The 17681-nt window shown below is 36.0% G+C and overlaps 1 protein-coding gene across 1 annotated transcript in view; it reads right to left on the bottom strand.

The window, feature by feature from the left end:
* ITGA4 (integrin subunit alpha 4) overlaps window positions 1-17681 on the bottom strand; it is a 78689-nt gene that overhangs the window by 28799 nt on the left and 32209 nt on the right. The window contains exons 11-16 of the mRNA XM_007114665.4: window positions 17130-17224; window positions 15825-15915; window positions 15172-15217; window positions 14643-14797; window positions 11386-11540; window positions 808-957 (exon numbers count right to left, since the gene is read on the bottom strand). Coding sequence (XP_007114727.2) covers window positions 808-957; window positions 11386-11540; window positions 14643-14797; window positions 15172-15217; window positions 15825-15915; window positions 17130-17224 — 692 coding nt within the window. The remainder of the gene's footprint in view (window positions 1-807; window positions 958-11385; window positions 11541-14642; window positions 14798-15171; window positions 15218-15824; window positions 15916-17129; window positions 17225-17681) is intronic.

Below are 17681 nucleotides of genomic sequence, written 5' to 3'. Positions count from 1 at the left end.
CTATTACCATTTTCTTAATTGTTTTGGGTTTGTTATTGTAGGTCTTTTCCTTCTGTTGTGTTTCTTGCCTAGAGAAGTTCCTTTAGCATTTGCTGTAAAGCTGGTTTGGTGGCGCTGAATTCTCTTAGCCTTTGCTTGTGTGTAAAGTTTTTAATTTCTCCATTGAATCTCAATGAGATCCTTGCTGGGTAGAGTAATCTTGGTTGTAGGTTTTTGCCTTTCATCACTTCAGGGATACATTTTTAAAAGCAGTTCACTGGTTAGAATGCAGGATCCATCTCAAAATTCACATACAGTTAAAAAGACAAACTGTTGTGTAACATAAATACACGTTTATAAATGAGTAAAATCTGACTAACAAGACATGAGTGAATCTGTGGGTAGGGTGAGTGAGAGGGAGACAAACTGAAAAAGAAGGAGACAGAAAATGAGAAAGATAAGCTGAACACACATGACTATGCTGAATAACTCATGAATGCAACTCACTTCCATTAGGAGTGCTGTGTAGGAATATATTTTCTTCATTGGCAAGGCATCAAGGAGAGAAAATTAACATTTTATGTATATGGGAAACCACTGTTATGACTAAATGCATATTTAAAAGTATTCAGTTCAATATCTTAAAGGGAATATAAAAAATAAAGAAAAATGGAAAACAAGACATACCATAAATCTTTTTTATAAAAAAATTCATTAAAATTTTAAAAAAATTCAGAGAGTTCCTTTCCTCAGAACTATGTACTATTTCAAAAAAATTTCTTCAGTTATATGTCACATGATGTTTCAAATAAAGGAAAAAATTCTTACTGTTTTTGCAATGATGTCTTTTTCTTTCTTCTGCTGAAGAATTGGCTGAAGTGGTGGGAATTCCTCTGTACTTCGTTTACTGATGACATGATGCCCCAGGTGGTAAGTGGCTTCAATCTGAATTGGGGTGAGGATGTCCCGTACATCTTTCTAAAGAAATTGAAAACCGTAAGAATTAATAACAAACGTAAGCATCTAAATAAAAAATATATATAAAGTCCCTCCTTTCCTGCATAAGGTCAAACACAATATATGGAAGTCAAAGAAAATCCTTTCCTTTTAAGCTAAATTGTTAAAAAATTGAACTATTTTCACACATTACAAAAGAAATCACATTTATTAGGAAAAAGACAAAAGGTATTAAAAATGAAAAACCATAACTATCCAATAATAGTTATGGAGGTCTACATTTTGGCATATTTTCTTCAATGCTATTTTCTATGCATACAATTTTCTTATTAGTTGTTACAGTTTTTCTACATTTATTGTGCTTTTACACTTTACAAAGAAAGAGTTCTTGGATTTATTTATCAATGATACAGGAACTGTAACCCATTTGGAATCCATTCTGCTCTGTATGACACGCTTTTAAGTTTAATATCTTACTAATTTTTTACACAGCATTTACCATTCTTAATCTTCTTCATATGTAGTCAAAAAGTCTTTGAGTGATTAGATTTTTAAAATTTATTGTCTTTTGTCCCCCAAGAAACAACTCGAGTTTATTACACTGGTTGTCAATTCATATATTTTAATCTTTATTTCTACATGCAGGCATTATTTTTCTCTCTTTTAAAAACATTTTCCCATGAACTTAAAATTTATTTCATCTTTTCATTCGATTATTCAATAGCCCCTTCATTAAATGGGAATATACAACATTACTATCAAAATTATTTGCTAACATAAACATGCACAAACACTAAAATAACTGACAAGAAAATAACTTTGAAGTAGTTTGGCATTCAATTAATGAAACACTTCCCTAAATAGTAAAGGTGTTTTAGAATCCCAAGTCTGTGAAAAAAAAAATATGGAAGTCAAGTAAGATAAAAAACATGGCATCTCTTAGAAAGCGCTTCTCAGAGCAGCCCTGCCTAGACAGATATGAGATTTTATTTATTTATTTTTTTGTGTGTGTGGTATGCGGGCCTCCCTCTGCTGTGGCCTCTCCCGTTGCGGAGCACAGGCTCCGGACGCGCAGGCCCAGCGGCCATGGCTCACGGGCCCAGCCGCTCCACGGCATGTGGGATCCCCCCAGACCGGGGCGCGAACCCAGCTCCCCTGCATCGGCAGGCGGACACGCAACCACTGCGCCACCAGGGAAGCCCCTAGATATGAGATTTTCAAAATATACTGAACAAAGCAGACTCATTTATTTTTCTCCCTATCTAAGAGGATGGGCAAATAAGATTCCACTATAAAGTAATCCATGAGGATTTATAACAGAATTCAGTTGACAATTTAAACTGCATGAAATAAGACATGTTGATGGCAAGTCTATAGAACAAGTAGTTTATGCACAACAAAAATTAAAAGTAGATTATTATCTCAGGATTTGAGAGAGAAGCTCACAATCAGCAGATACAGTCCACCTACACAGGAACTATGCAGTTTCTCTTTTTCTTGGAATTATAATTGTTACTGTACTCAGAAGATATTCAAAGAATTGGTCACACAGTTCTTCTTTCACACTAACAATTTAAATGTAAAGCTTGGCTTGACTCTACTTTTCATATGCCCATTATAATTTACATTTCTTCTCATTTAAACAAAATAGATTCATCAAAGTCCCACTAAAGAAACTCAAGTGTTTTCATTGGGACTAGACATATTAATTTTAACCATAATTGAGTTTTATATTTATGAGGTTTATATTTACACTTAGTGAGTTCATTAGTAGATCCATGACACTGTAATTGACAGACCTCCTATTGAATAATGTCAGTGGATTTCTATTTATCTAGACAATTCAGAGTTGGAATATAGCTTAAACATTTCTGCCTAAAAGCAGATTTCCAAAGCTCATAAATTAACAATCCCTACTAAATAGAAAAAAATACCTATTATACAGATTACTGATATTTATGCCTATAGTAACTTTTGATAAAAATCAATGAAGTTAATAAAGATGACATTTCACATAAGACTACACCTATTCTATGTCTTTCATGTAATTATAAAAAAGGATGTAATTGTTTCTTCTCATCATTTACAACATTATACATAAATTATATAAATATAAATATATATATAAATATATATATATATATATATATATATATAGGTTAAAAGCAAATGGTCTGAAGGTAGAGTACTGGGGTTCAAACCTCAGGTCCTTCACTTGTTATCTATATGTAACCTTGGGCAAATTACATAATCTGTCTATGGAACAATTACCTCATCTGAAAATGGTTGGTACTAATGATAATGAAAATGATGATTATGACACCTATACCTTATTGTGAGGAGTCAATGACATAACGTATGTAAAACACTTAGTACAATGCCTGGTACGTATTAAGATCTCAATAGATGTTAAATATTATAATTATTATGTGTATATTACTGCAAAATGTAGCTATATAAGCCAACTAAGGAATTACAGAATTTCAATTTCTTATAATAAATTCTGGTGACTATTCGGAAGGAATAAGAAAAAAGAAAATTAGTCTGTTGCCAACCAGTGAACACTAAATAGAAAATGTGTTCTACTAATACAACTAATACAACTATTAGATTTGTATTGATTAAGTGGTACCTGGAAGATGTGTAGCATGACTCAGAGTACTCAAGATCTCTCATGGCTTTTCCATTCTCACACATGGAGATGTTTTTATTAGATTATTTGGAAAGTGATCATCTCAACTCGAACCCTTGACCATATAGGAATGCTGCAAATCAAGGTCCAAATCCCAAGTTATCAACTTGTGAAAATGGAACAGCTTGAAGCCCTGAGTATTACAATAGCAAACTTGATTAAATTATTCCCTAGGTGTAGGAGCTAGACAGCCACTGACTGTCCCTCCACATGTCCACTGCTTTAATTCTTCTCAACAAGCTTGCTTTGACCACATCACATGTTATCTAATTCATACTAATTTTCCACAAGGTCTTCTCTACATCTGGTGTATATTACTTTCATTATCCTAATTAGCTATTAATTATGCCTTTCTCACAATATATAAAATGTACGTGCACTCTTGCAAAAACTGTATTTGACAGATATTCACACTTACTTAACTTTAACAGCTCCACCTAAGGACAAAAGCTATAATATCAAAAATTCTTAAAGTGACTAATTAATATACAGGAGGAAAAAGTAGATTTGCTTAAAATTTTTACTTTGGATGGGCATGTGCTATCTATATTAAAAATAATGAAGATTCCATGCCACATTTTTATGGACAATTACATAAAACAGGGCACCCACAAGCATGCAAATTAGCACATGCCTGAAATTACACAAAGTCTGCCTTCTTGTCTGACTTTCACAGAAATTTTTATTATGGCCAGCTTGAGAACTGAGCTGTAGGCCCATGTCATCCTATTGTGTTTATGTAGTGAGGGAATTTATTTAAAGGGTGGAGCCAGAAATATTTATAAAATGTTACTTAATGAACAATGATGTTGAGGTATAAATAAACATGTGAAAATATCTATTCATGGGTCTACTCTGTAGAAGGCAGGATCTAGGGATACAAAACTGAAAGCCGGTGCCTACATTACACTTTAAAACCCATAAATCCACACATGTGGTGGAGAGATGAGCATTCTGATACATGCAGACACAAGTACAGAAGAGGGAGGGCCACCTAACCTACACTCGAAAGGGCATGGGAAAATTCTTACATAGAAGAATTTTAAGAAGGAATGTGATCAGATTTGTGTTTTTGAAATGCCCCTCTGGTGCCAATGTGGGGAATGGGTTGGGGTGGGAGAAGGTAAGACTGAGGCATAGATTGGAAGCTGAGCCAGCAAGGCCCCGTGTAATTATAACCATTATAACCAGTAAGTATGTTTCAGAGGGTGAACTGTCAAACATCTGGGACTACAACTTCCTGAGAAAAGACAACACCCCCAAGACAGGTGCCCTCACCATTACATGAATAGAACATTACAGATTTTTCCCTCTAAGAATTCTTTAAAAAGCTCTGAGAACACATCATCTATAAATTTATTAAATATTGATTGATTGGGGGCCTTATGTAATGAGTTGTGCTAGCTCTAAGAAGAATACAAACATGGAAAATATAATATCCTGTCTTCAAAGACCTTGTAATCTAACAAAGAATTAATATATGTTGGAATAATCAATCATCTTCTAGGTTACCATAATATCAGTATAGTTATACAGTTTGTCTGCATCTAGATTTTCAGCAGAAATGCATGCATATATGGATTGGTCCACAGTGGTTAAAATGTAACTACTTTGGAGCAAATGGTACTTCATTAAACTATGTGTTTGTATAGCTTAAAAATGTAAGCAAATAAAATACAAATACATATATTTAGTAATCAAATACACGTTCTTTTTTTGAAGTTATTACTGAAAATGATGGGTTTTATAAGTCACCTAAAGACTTAGATAACAAAATAAAATTCCTTTATTTCAGAAATCCCAAATCCAGAATTTAGAGAAACTAAAGGAAAGAAAGAATAAACTAATCTACTAAATACATAGGCAGGTTGATTTCATGATTATTATACAACATACTAAGGCCAGTGAACTCACTGGATCTCAGATACCAGTAGAGACAGGAATTCCTGGTCCAATGACTAAGCTAAATATTTCTAGATTTTATGGAATGCTGTAGACAGGAAGGGAATGTTTGTTTTCTTCTCAAACATCAGAGAGTATTTTGATGCAGAAATTCCATCAAGATCAATCAAGAAATATCTCTAAAAACCTGAAGATAAATCTCACTACCATGGCTGCTCCAACATTTCTAAAAATTGTTGCCAATTGTTGAATGGGTTTCTCTAAATCAAAACAGCCTCAAAATTATCCTTTGTCCTAAAATCTTATCCTAAGAAATCTCTAAGACCTAATCAAGTTGTACCTTTGAAGATAACAAAGATTCATTTTCATATGCTTACATGCATGGGGAAACATTTTCATAACGGGAAAAGCGAGGTCCAAGATAACAGAATTTCAATAGATAAAACACTATAAGGCATAAAAAATTAACCGTTTGCCTTCTATCATAGAAACCTTTTATTAACTCCCAACTCTAAATTCTAGATTCTCCTTTCATAACATCTAATAATTTTAAGGCTCTAACAGTAAAAATTCAAACTTGGCATAATTATAAACAACCAAAAAATGGAGTTCTATAAGGAAAAAAATAATTTCTGCCTTCTTATTTTCTGAGGAATACATTTTGACCACTTACATAAAACCATCTTATGTAATACCTGTTTTAATTATGAGTAGATGAAGTAGACTTGAGAAAACTGATGTGCTTACCAACCAGATAAATGACCATATAGTCTCAGAAAAATAACATACCAGCAAATGTACATGCTAGTGATGTGATACTTATTAGATTGCTAACAATGTCTCCTATATTCCAAGAAGATCCAATACATGAAACTAGAGAATGTGTGATTAAAAGAGAAGGACTTAATAAAAGCCAAGTTTTATGAGAAGATTTGGATTTTCTAAAATAGCCAAATTCTCTACTATCAAAGACTGTGATGGGTTTTTTAAATATAAGTAGGTTTAAAGACTTTCATTTATGTGAGATCATCAAGGGACTGTAAGCAAGAAAAAAAATAAAATTCAATTCTTTTCCTCACCTTCAGGTCCCCAGTGGCTCTAACATGTTGTCATACTGATGAAATCTTTCTGGCTCATTCTCTTGAATACTCAAGTCCAACAATATGCTGCTCCCAATGGGACCTCCAATTCAACTTTGTTCCCCTGTCCCTCACACACCCTCTTGCTGTCCTCTCTCCTCTCCTTACCCTGCTTAATCTTCAGGGCCAAAAATATAACCACTCCCTTGCATACTCCTCGGCTCTCTCGTGCGTTCCTTCTTTGCTTCACTCTACTGGCAGACCACAACCATGGTTGATTGTAACTCTTCATCTACTCCCACCTGTAAGGTTGAACATGACTGGAAAAAACCACAATCATACTGACTCATCTCACTTTCTGATGCAACTTAGAGCCTAACTCCATCTCAGGACCATACTGTACTTTCTCACTCTCCCACTCTCCTAGAAGACTATTTCACATCTTCTTCCCGAACTCTAAGCACCACTTCTCCCATTCCAATGGAAGCTAATGCCTTTGCTTCTTACTTCGCTGATAATATTAAAGCAATGAGAAGAGGACTTCCAGTCCTCTCAACCACATCTGCCCAGCATCTGCAAGCACATAAACAAATGAACTATGCATGTGTTTATCTAGAATAAATCCTTTCATTTGTACAATTAATCCCACCCTTTTTGCCCTCTTTGCGCATTCTTTCCTCTTATCTATCTCATTTACTCTATTGGAACACAGCCATCGGCATAAAAGCAAGCTATTCCTCCCATCTTAAAAGAAACAAAAAGTCTCTCCACTTCTCTTGTCAGCTACTGACTCCCCACCCCTTTTCTTTAGCTCCCCTTGGAGCAAAAATCTGTGAAAGCATAAGCTACACTCTGTCTCCAATTCCTCTCCTCCTTTTCCTCTGAACCGCTGTTGTCATGATCACCAATAGCTTCTACATTGCTAAACCCAATGGTGAGTTCTTAGCCCTCATCTTCTTCAACTAAGAGAAAAGCACTGGGGCTTCCCTGGTGGCGCAGTGGTTGAGAGTCCACCTGCCGATGCAGGGGACACGGGTTCGTGCCCCGGTCCGGGAAGATCCCACATGCCGCGGAGCGGCTGGGCCTGTGCGTCTGGAGCCTGCGCTCCACAACGGGAGGGGCCACAACAGTGAGAGGCCCGCATACGGGGGCGGGGGGGAGAAAAGCACTGAAAACACTATCATGCCTTTCTCCTTGCCCTGCTTTACTCACTTCACTTCCGGGATGCCACAAGCTCCTGTTTTTCTTCCTTACTGATTAGTCCTTCTCATCTCCTCTGTAAGCCTTCTCTTCTCTCTAACCACTTCATGTTGTAGGGCCCAGAGTGCAGACCTTAGCTCTTTTCTCCTCCTGTGATGATCTCAGCCACCTCATGACTTTCAAACCCATTCATATGCCAAAGACGCATTGTTGTATTTCCAGTTCCATGCCCCTCTCCAATTCCAGATGAGTATATACAATACAAATGATTAATTGCTGTTTACACTTAAAAGTAAAATAGGTCTCTCCAGCTCAGCAGAACTCCAGCAGAACTCCAACATTTTACACCCAAAAGTTGTTTCCCTTGCCCTATTGATGAAAACTGTATTCTTCTAGTTCGCTTGGGCTAATGACTTGGGAGTCGTCTTGGAGCCTTTCTTTCTCAGATGCAAGACATCCAATCTGTCAGTAAATTTTGTAGAATCTATCTTCTACTACTTCTCAGCAGATCCACTGCTACCACCTTCATTGGAGCCATCATCTCTCACCTGGCTTATTGCAGTGTCCTCTTCTTCCTGCATTAACCTGTGGTCACCTACTGTGTAGTCTCAACATAGCAGTTAGAGTATTCCTTTTTATTACTCAGTCAGATCATGTCAATTATCTGCCCCAAAATCTACAACAGATCCCCATGTCACTTGGAGAAAAAGTCACAGGGTCTTATGTGATTTGACTCTTTTTCTACTGCTCTCTCCCTTGCTCACTCTCCCAGCCATCCTTGCCTCCTCATGGTTTCCTAAAACAACCAGGCTCATTCTTTTCCTGATGCTTTTTTACCTAGCTCTTCTTTCAGTAATGTTCTCCTCCTGGATCAGGGGTTCTCAGAGTACAGCTCTCAAGCCGGCAGCATCAGCAACACCTGGGGACTTTGTAGAAAAGCAAATTCTCAGGCCTTGTTGAAGACCTACTGAACCAAGAACTCTAGGTGGGGCCCAGCAATCTGTGTTTCAACAAGCCCCCCAGGTAATGCTGTTGCATGCTAAAGTTGCGGACCACTGCCCCAGACATCTCCATGGTAACTTCTTAGCTTCCTTCAAGTCTTTGCTCAGATGTCACCTTCTGAATGAGGCCCACTCTGCCCAACCTATTTAAAATTGCATTCTTCACTCCTTCCCCAGCACTCTGTAATTTCCTGTGCTCTGCTCTCCTTTCCTTTTTCCATCACCCATATAATCCTTTAAAACAGGGGTTCCCAATCCCCAGGCCATGGACCGGTACCGGTCCGTGGCCTGTTAGGAACCGGGCCGCACAGCAAGGGTTGAGCGGCGGGCGAGCGAGAGACGCTTCATCTGCCGCTCCCCATCGCTCCCCATCACTCACACTACCTCCTGAACCATCCCCCCACCCCCAGTGGAAAAACTGTCTTCCATGAAACCGGTCCCTGGTGCCAAAAAGGCTGGGGTCTGCTGCTCTAAAATACTATAAAATTTACATTTTGTTACTATTGTGCTATTGTGCTATTATTTGTTACTATTGTGTATTGTTACATTTTGTGCCGTTGTTTATTTCACCACACTAGACTATAAACTCTATGAGGGTGGTAATCTTTTTGTTTCAGTCACTGACCTATATAAGTGTCTCAAACAGAACCTGACACTACATAGGTACTCAATATCTATTAACTGGAAGAAGTGGAGCTTAATTGGTACAGCCAACAGAAGCTATGCAAAGAAAGCATGCCCAACTAGCAGGCAAGGAGTCCTCTGAAAGGTGAGGGCTGTGGCCCTGAGCACAAAATTAACAAGTGTCACCTATTGCACTGTAAGGGGCGCTGAGGTAGAATGCACATGTATATTAACACTCCTGACACCTGACGCGCTTTACAGAACAAAGGAACAATCCAGTTAATGTTTCCGAAAGCCTCGGGTACCATGCTGGTGGGGGTGGGAAATGCACTCATTATATTTTCATCTCCTCCTAAATAACAGCTAGGGGTCCTTCACAAAACTCAAGGTTAGGGCAGCTGTTTCTGTGGTTCTTACACCTGCCTTTGGATTTGTTGCAAGGGAGAGTGTTGGAGTAGCCTTTTGCCTTTCTGTGTATGAGTTTTAAAACGTCCCAAACAAAAGCAAGGTAAGTTAGGAAGGAAAAAAAATATTGGAAGAAACAATCACTTTTTCAAAAACAGTCCCTCTATGTACCAATCCCACAGCTAAGTGCTTTTTTTTTGACATTGACATTATGACCCAAAGTCATGACTGTAACCTGCTGTTGTTGTGTTACCATGGTAGTGACAAGTATACATGCAACTAACACAGAAACCTCTGCTAAATTGTCATTTCTGGTACAAATCAATTCTGAGGAAAGTGCACAATTTTGATGAAACCTTAGTCATAGGAACAATGTCAAGAAACGGGACTAAATAAATCATATCAATTTGCTGCCATTTATACAGATTCAACACAATATGTCTGTCAATGCCTAATGTTGGTCCTTCTATTGCCCTTTAAAATGGTCTCAATGTTAGTCTCTAAAATTGATTAACCTGAGTAAAATCAACTATGCAGAATTAAAAAGAAAAAACCCTCTTTAATCCCTACCACATCAATCAATGATGGTTGCACTAACATCATTCTATACTTTTGGCTCTCAACCATCTAATAGCTTTACTCTAGTACAACAATAAAAACTGTTAAGGGAAATGAGGAAATAGCATAGGGATTATTGCTGTCAGCATTTAATAATCCTGATGCTTGTTTGCATTTGCTTGGAATAAGTATCTAAGGAAAAATTAAGTTCTAAACTGAGGCTACTATTTGAAATCCCAGAAAAGTCTCCTAGGAATAGTTTGGCTTTTTTGTGACAGTAGTTTTTCTGATGAAGTACACCATTCCCTAATGAAAAAGACCTGGTACTGCTTCATACGATAAAATGTGATCAATGCAAGGAACGTGATGATCAGTTTGGGAATGAGTGTTTTAATAAAAGAAACATGAAATTGGCTGTGCTTTGGCAGGATATACCCCAAACCATCATGAGAAGCATCATCCTGGCCCACAGATGATCCCCATCACGCTACAACTGTGCAAGTTCCCACTGACATCACCGACAATGCTGGCATAGAGACAAAGGCACGATCCAAAAGCAGTCACGTTGGATTCTGCTTCTTAAAGTCACATGAAAAATAAACCAACTTCCCTGCCTCCCCCCACCCTCCAATATCTACCAGGAATAGATCTGGGGCTCAGCAGAGCTACTCAACATTTACATTTTTAGGCAAGTGCATAAACAGAGAGGGACAATAGCAATTGTGAAGAGGAAAAGGCAAATCTTTAAAAACAGTGACACAGTAAAATGTGATAAATGTGAAATAAGGAAGAAGCAAAAAGTAGAGTTTGAATTATCTAGGTCTGTCACAGGATCATCTAACATTTTGACTCTGGAACAATAGATCAGCTAGTTCAAGTAACACTTGCTTTTCACTATGTTTTATAAAAGATACCAATGCAAGAAGATTTAAACGTATTGATAATATTGAAGTTTACATATCTGTTAATAAAAACAAGTTTACGTTACCCGCATAAATGCTTGATGTGTTTTACAGTTAGCCACTCTGCTTGATACTTTTATGCTTCCTGTAGTCACATCCGAAGTTCCATTGGAAGAAAAGTAAAATCTCGATGGAGACTCTGCCTTTCGGTTCACATCCAGGCTCATGTTATAAAACAAAACTGCAAAAATGTAGAGAGAATTGCAATTAGTATAATTATCTAAAGGCATTTGTTTTGTTATTTTTAAAGTGATAAAGTCAAAGTTATATAGAATACTGGAAATATATTAAATTCTCTTCATTAAATAACTTTCTAAAAACTAACCTGAAATATGAAAGAGGGAACAACTTAAAATACACATTTCAAAAATTATTTTTATAAATTTTAAAAAAGACAAACTTTTCTCTAGGTTTCTACTTTTAAAATTAATATCTTTAGTTATTTGCTTAATCCTCCTACATATAAACATTTCACAGCTACACTACCAAGTTGTTACTAATAATAAAAGTCTTGAGTAAAGTTTCAGATTTCTTCGAGTCCTTTTGTCCGTAGAACGTCTGACTGAGGAAGTACAGGCACCCAAATGTCACTTGGAATAATTTTATCTTATGTGGTTACAGAACTAATTTCATATATGGTTGGGTTCATTTATTTCCATTTGTTTCCAATTTGAGGGGTTGCTATTTTTCTATTGATTTTTTTTTTTAATGTGAAGTGAACACATGGTTTAAAAGTCAAACCTACATAAACAGCTGACTCACAAACATCTCCTTTCCAGCCCTAGACCCTGATTATTTCTCTTCCTTGTTTTTATTGGTTTCTGGTTGGATCTTCCACTGTTGATTTATGTAAAAATAAACAAATATATACAGACATTCTCTCAATAAATATTCTGGCAGCTTGGTAAGAACTTATTTCAAATCTGACATGGTAAATGATGTGCTAAAGATCTTCAATAACCAAAAAATTAAGGAAAATTTACAACAACCAAAAAAAATTCCAAGACCGATCTTACCAAGAAAGAAAGAGCTGTTTCTTGAATCTAAAAGGGTTCTTTGTCAGACTGGTGGTTATCAGAGGTGAGGGGTTGGGGATGGGTGACAGGATCAAAAGGTACAAAGTTCTAGCTACAAAAAAAGTCATGGGGATTTAATGTACAGCATGGTGACTATAGTTAATCATACTGTATTGCACACTTGAAAGGTGCTAAGAGTAGATCTTAAAATTTCTTATCACAAGAAGAAAATATTTACAACTACGGATGTTAACTAGACTTATTTTGGTGATTATTTCACAATATACACAAATATTGAATCCTCTCATGTTTTATACCTGAAACTAATATAATGTTGTTTGTCAGTTATACCTCAATTTTAAAAATTGAAAAATAAAAGCCTTCTTTGCAAAACAAGCTACATCTAGTAGTCCACTGAGAGGTCATTCATTATATAGGAGAAATAATTCATAAGTGATATTTAAAATAATTTATATTATTCCTCAAGTGTTCATTTACATTTTAGGAGTATCTTACTCTTCTGGAAGGATTTTATCTACTTCAAGGAAACATAAGTATAAAACTTACATCACTCCTACAAACTTCAAATAGATCTTTCAACCTTCCTTTTATTTAGAAAATACAGTCCAAATCAATTGGCTTCAAAATTACTATAACTCAGGTTCAATGCCTCAGAGATAGAGTTGCAACTGAAATAGCCATCTACAAATTCATCACCCTGAGCTCAGACAAGAGCACATTAAACAAGGGAAATAAAAATCCGTTCACAGTAAGTGGCAAAATGTCCTGGTTTTATTAAACATGCTTACTATGTGAATTATTTCTCCCAAGGAGTCATTTTATGACAACTATAAAGCATGTTTTGTAACAATGCTAGGATTATTTATGATTTTCATATATTTGTTTTCAATCATTTAAAGAAATATTTGGTCACAATGGAATCGGCAGTACGACAAATACTGATTTTCCATAAAGGGAAATAGTTCTCTCTATTTAACGTGTGTCTCTCAGATAATCATCAGCTTGTCTGTGTCACTGTGTTACTAGGGTCATGCTCTCCAACTTCTATTTCTTCAATCAATAACCGGATGAAGGTTTTGCCCACTGGCCTATCACTGCATCTTTAATGAGGACTTCTGCAGAGTACCATTAAAAATGAATCTTATCTATATCTGTAAGAAAGGAATCTAAAAAAGAATGAATATACATATATGTATAACTGAATCACTTTGCTGAACACCTGAAACTAATACAACACCGTAAATCAACTATACTCCAATAAAATTAAAATTTTTTAAAAAATGAATCTGATCTAAAATAGAAATACCAGGCTCATTCTATACTTCTTGTTACAGGCTAATTCAGACTGAGGCATCTACTACATATCTATAGCTTGGTTCAATAAGTATCTGCTACCCTTCATGATGTTTAGATGACACCCTGCAGGGTCATGGGAACAAACAACTCTTGATAGGCCTGCGAGGCTCAGGAAATATATGAATTATTAATGTCCAAATGGTAAACTCCGTTATGCTTCTCTTGTACCATGGGCTAGTTTCATTAGTAGTTATTCTAATATTAGCTTAAATATAACATAATTAGGAACATTAACCTGCTAGAAAAAAAATGTAACGATTATGAAGTCATATATACATTATTTGAGATTAACCACAATGTTGGATGAGCCATATCAAAGATACTTTCTCCAGAGCAGATCACTGAGAGTTGCCTATGTACAGGCAAATGGGCATGGCTCTTAGGAGCCGATAGTCATAGTAAATCCTTAAGAGATGTGTGTTATTTATGGAAATTAGAATCAGGGTCTAGACTCCAGATAAGCTTCTTCAATTACTCAAAGAGGATAGAATAAGAAAAAAAGAATCTTCCCCCTTTCAGGCCTCCAACTTAAGCCAGCTCAAGACTTCAGTGAGTCTAGTAAAACAGGAGGAGCTGTGGTGATGTTCTTTTTATTCTAAAGAGATCTTACAGATTAAGCTCAATTAGTTTACTTTAAATAAGATAGCAAGTGATATGCTTGCTCTACTTCCTGCCATAATCTCTAAACAACTAAAGCCTAATGTGTCCAACTCATTGGTTAGAACAAAGCAAGAATCCGGAAGATGAAGAGGAAAGTTATCAGGTGGCTGCTCTCTCCTGCCCTAAAAACCCCTCCATGGTGAAATACAGAGAGAGCTCGAAAGACGACCAAGAGATTTATGAGGGAAGTGCACATTCTATCAGGCATTAATTTGTAAGGGCACCCTTACCGATATAACCTGGAACCTCTTTGCCCTTATATGAGAAACAGAGTGTTAGATCCATGCACACAGAAGGCAATTCATTTTCAATACAGTTAAAATTTGTTCTATTTACTGACTCAGGATGGTTTAAAGAAGCTTCGACAATCACTACAGGTCTCGTCCTAAGAAGGAAATAAAATTAGCAATATTAATTGCAGAATTATTTTTCCTTAAGATGACAGTTACATTTGTTTTGTCAGTTTCCATGGATCAAGTAATTTCATGAAACTGTTTAATAATATGTGTATATATACCCAATTACATTTCCATGTATGAATCAAAAGAAATTTTCATTTCAACTTCTAAAACTCTTGACTTCGATGATTTATGTATATATCTAGGTAAGGTGGGAAAAATATCCTACAGTTTCAATAATTAAATTTCAGAGTATCAAAAGGAGTGTTATGAGGTCACCACCCTGCTGATTTTAAAAACTGCCTCCCATCATTTAAATTAAGCCCAACTGTCATTAAGCAGTGAAATGTATCAGCCTTACCTTAGCAGCACGGCAGAATCAGACCGAAAAGCACCAACTGCTACATCTGGAGGATAAAAAACAACACAGATTAATGATCATCATTAGTCAAAGAGAATTACTTTCAGCCATAAATACTTAACTACATATCACCTTTAGACTATATCAAAACACTATTTACAGAAAATTAATTAGAAGAGGTATGCTTACATCTTAAGATTCATTTCACATATGTCTGAATATGCTCATTTACAATGACATTCATCCCTTTATAGTAAAAATATAAACATTAGGATATAAACATATGATATAAAGACAGCCTTACTGAAACAAGATTCAATTTTTGGACTATAAACATTCACCCAGAAATCTCTTTTTAAATTACAAAAAAAAACCCTCTTTCTTTTCATCATTGTGTGTTTGATTTATTTTCATGAATGCTTTTAATTTTTTCCGGATCAAGGAATAAAGTGTTAAGTAACTAACAGTCTAAAGCTCAGGAATTACTTGATTATTTCTGACCCATCCTTGAATTCAAAAGAGCTTTAAAAATGAAGGAAAAACTCATTAGTAAATTAGAACTTTTCTCTACCAGTTTTATGTACTTCACAATAAAGCAGCATCCACAACAGAGTATATTTCAATTTATAAAATATGGTAAATTTTATACTCACCTACATATCCATTATTATCTGCATCAATTTGTCCAGATATAGACTGTCCAAACATACTTAATGATTTGCTGATTTGAAGCCCTTCAATTCTCTGAAAAATAGTAAAGTTGAGTGGGAAACAGGATTTGAACACCCAATATCCCAGAGAAACAATGATTTAGTTAAATAATGAGTCCTGGTACATGCCCTGGCACATTATTAACAAATGCACTGTAGTTAAGTCAAATACATGTGTCTAAGAGAAAGAGTAGTTTCCAGCTTGAAGTGGGAAGTTGACATCTATTTTGTGACAAGAAAAAAATCACTTTCTTTACTTTGTGAGCAAAGGGAAAATTATGTAGTAAAGATCTCCTAAAACAGTCCTGACACTCTCTCCCCAGTCTTTTTTCAGGCTCTGTGTTTAATTCCCTGAGCAACATGAGTAACCAAACAAATAATAAGAAAATAAGACATCTATGATCACTTAGTGGAGCCTACTACTTAGGTTTATAATAACCACCTCATTTAGCCAGATTGCTTCCTAGTATTTGACAAGGACAACTCAAGTCTGATATGTGCTTCCTATCCCATGTGTTTAATTTCATGTCCAGATACTGATTTACAAGTATCAGCGTTGTCCATTCTAAGAGAATCAGTATTCTTTACTAGACAAGTATATATCTTTCATGTTATACAGAGAACAATTTACCTATTTTTGCCTAATAAAAAATAACGGTATTAGCTAATGTTTCCATAAGAGTACCTTTGGAAAAACTCTTCTCTGCATGTGTATGTAGTTTTTTCTATGCAATGAAATGCCCTGATTTTTCAAAATGTGAAAGTAAAGTCAGAGTTAGATCAGGGAACTTTATTAAAGTGCTCTCATCTTACTCTCTGCACTAAAAGGAACACAGAGTATCACATGAGTCTTTGCTCTCCCTGTGCAATCTCCATGGAACATGGGGCTTTAGCCATAGGGCAAGACACAGTTAATCAAATCCAAATGGGCTTATCTGGAATAGTATGGGTATTACCTCAGAACATAAATTTGATGAAATGCAGAGAGAATGTCTTTAATAGGTTAAATACAAGCTAGAATGGAAGTGAACCAGAACTCTTATTTATGAAAAAAAATGGATTCAAAGAGTTACTAATGACCTTAAAAATGAGGCCATCTACTGTTATTATAAGAAAATGGTGAAATAGTATTAAGTATTTGAAAGACCAAATTAAAAAAAATAAGTCCACATTAACACTGGAAGTTTTAAGAAGGATTTTATTACCAATGCTTCTTTTGAAAGTATTAATAGAATAGTATTATCCTACCTGTGAGAAGGCTGACGAGATCCCATCTGCTCGGCCATTGTAAATATAAATAGCACCTCGCAAGTCATCTTCCTGTGGAGCTCCAATAGCAACATCTATTCAAGAATTTAAATGACAGAAAATAAATTCTTAATGCAAAGAATGCAACTCTGAAAACTAACCTTCATGCTCTTTAATTAATATCACATAAGAAAACTCCTTATCAAAAAACACTTTTCTCACTGGACAGGAAAAAATTATAAAATACTGTTACTGTCATAACAATGTAGTGGATTGTACAGATAAGTCTGTGTGTGGAAGAAGCTTAGAGTCTTAGGGTCTTAGAGGCAGGCTAACAGAATGGTTAAGGACACAGGTTCTACAGCCAGACGGCCAGGCCTGACCCCAGCACTGCCCTTGTGCTCAGCTGTGCTATGCTGGGCCCATTTCTTAACCTCTCTGTATCTCAGTCCCCTCACCTCAGCACAGGATTGTAAGAGAACTCATCCTCAGCATAGAAAGATGTAACTCATGTGAAGTGCTTAGAGCAGTGTGTAGCGCATAATAAGTTAT

The sequence above is a fragment of the Physeter macrocephalus genome, chromosome 2, assembly GCF_002837175.3.
Source record: "Physeter macrocephalus isolate SW-GA chromosome 2, ASM283717v5, whole genome shotgun sequence".
NCBI classification, from domain to species: domain Eukaryota; kingdom Metazoa; phylum Chordata; class Mammalia; order Artiodactyla; family Physeteridae; genus Physeter; species Physeter macrocephalus.
Note: the sequence above shows the minus strand (reverse complement) of the source record. Positions and strands in the feature narration are given on the sequence as shown.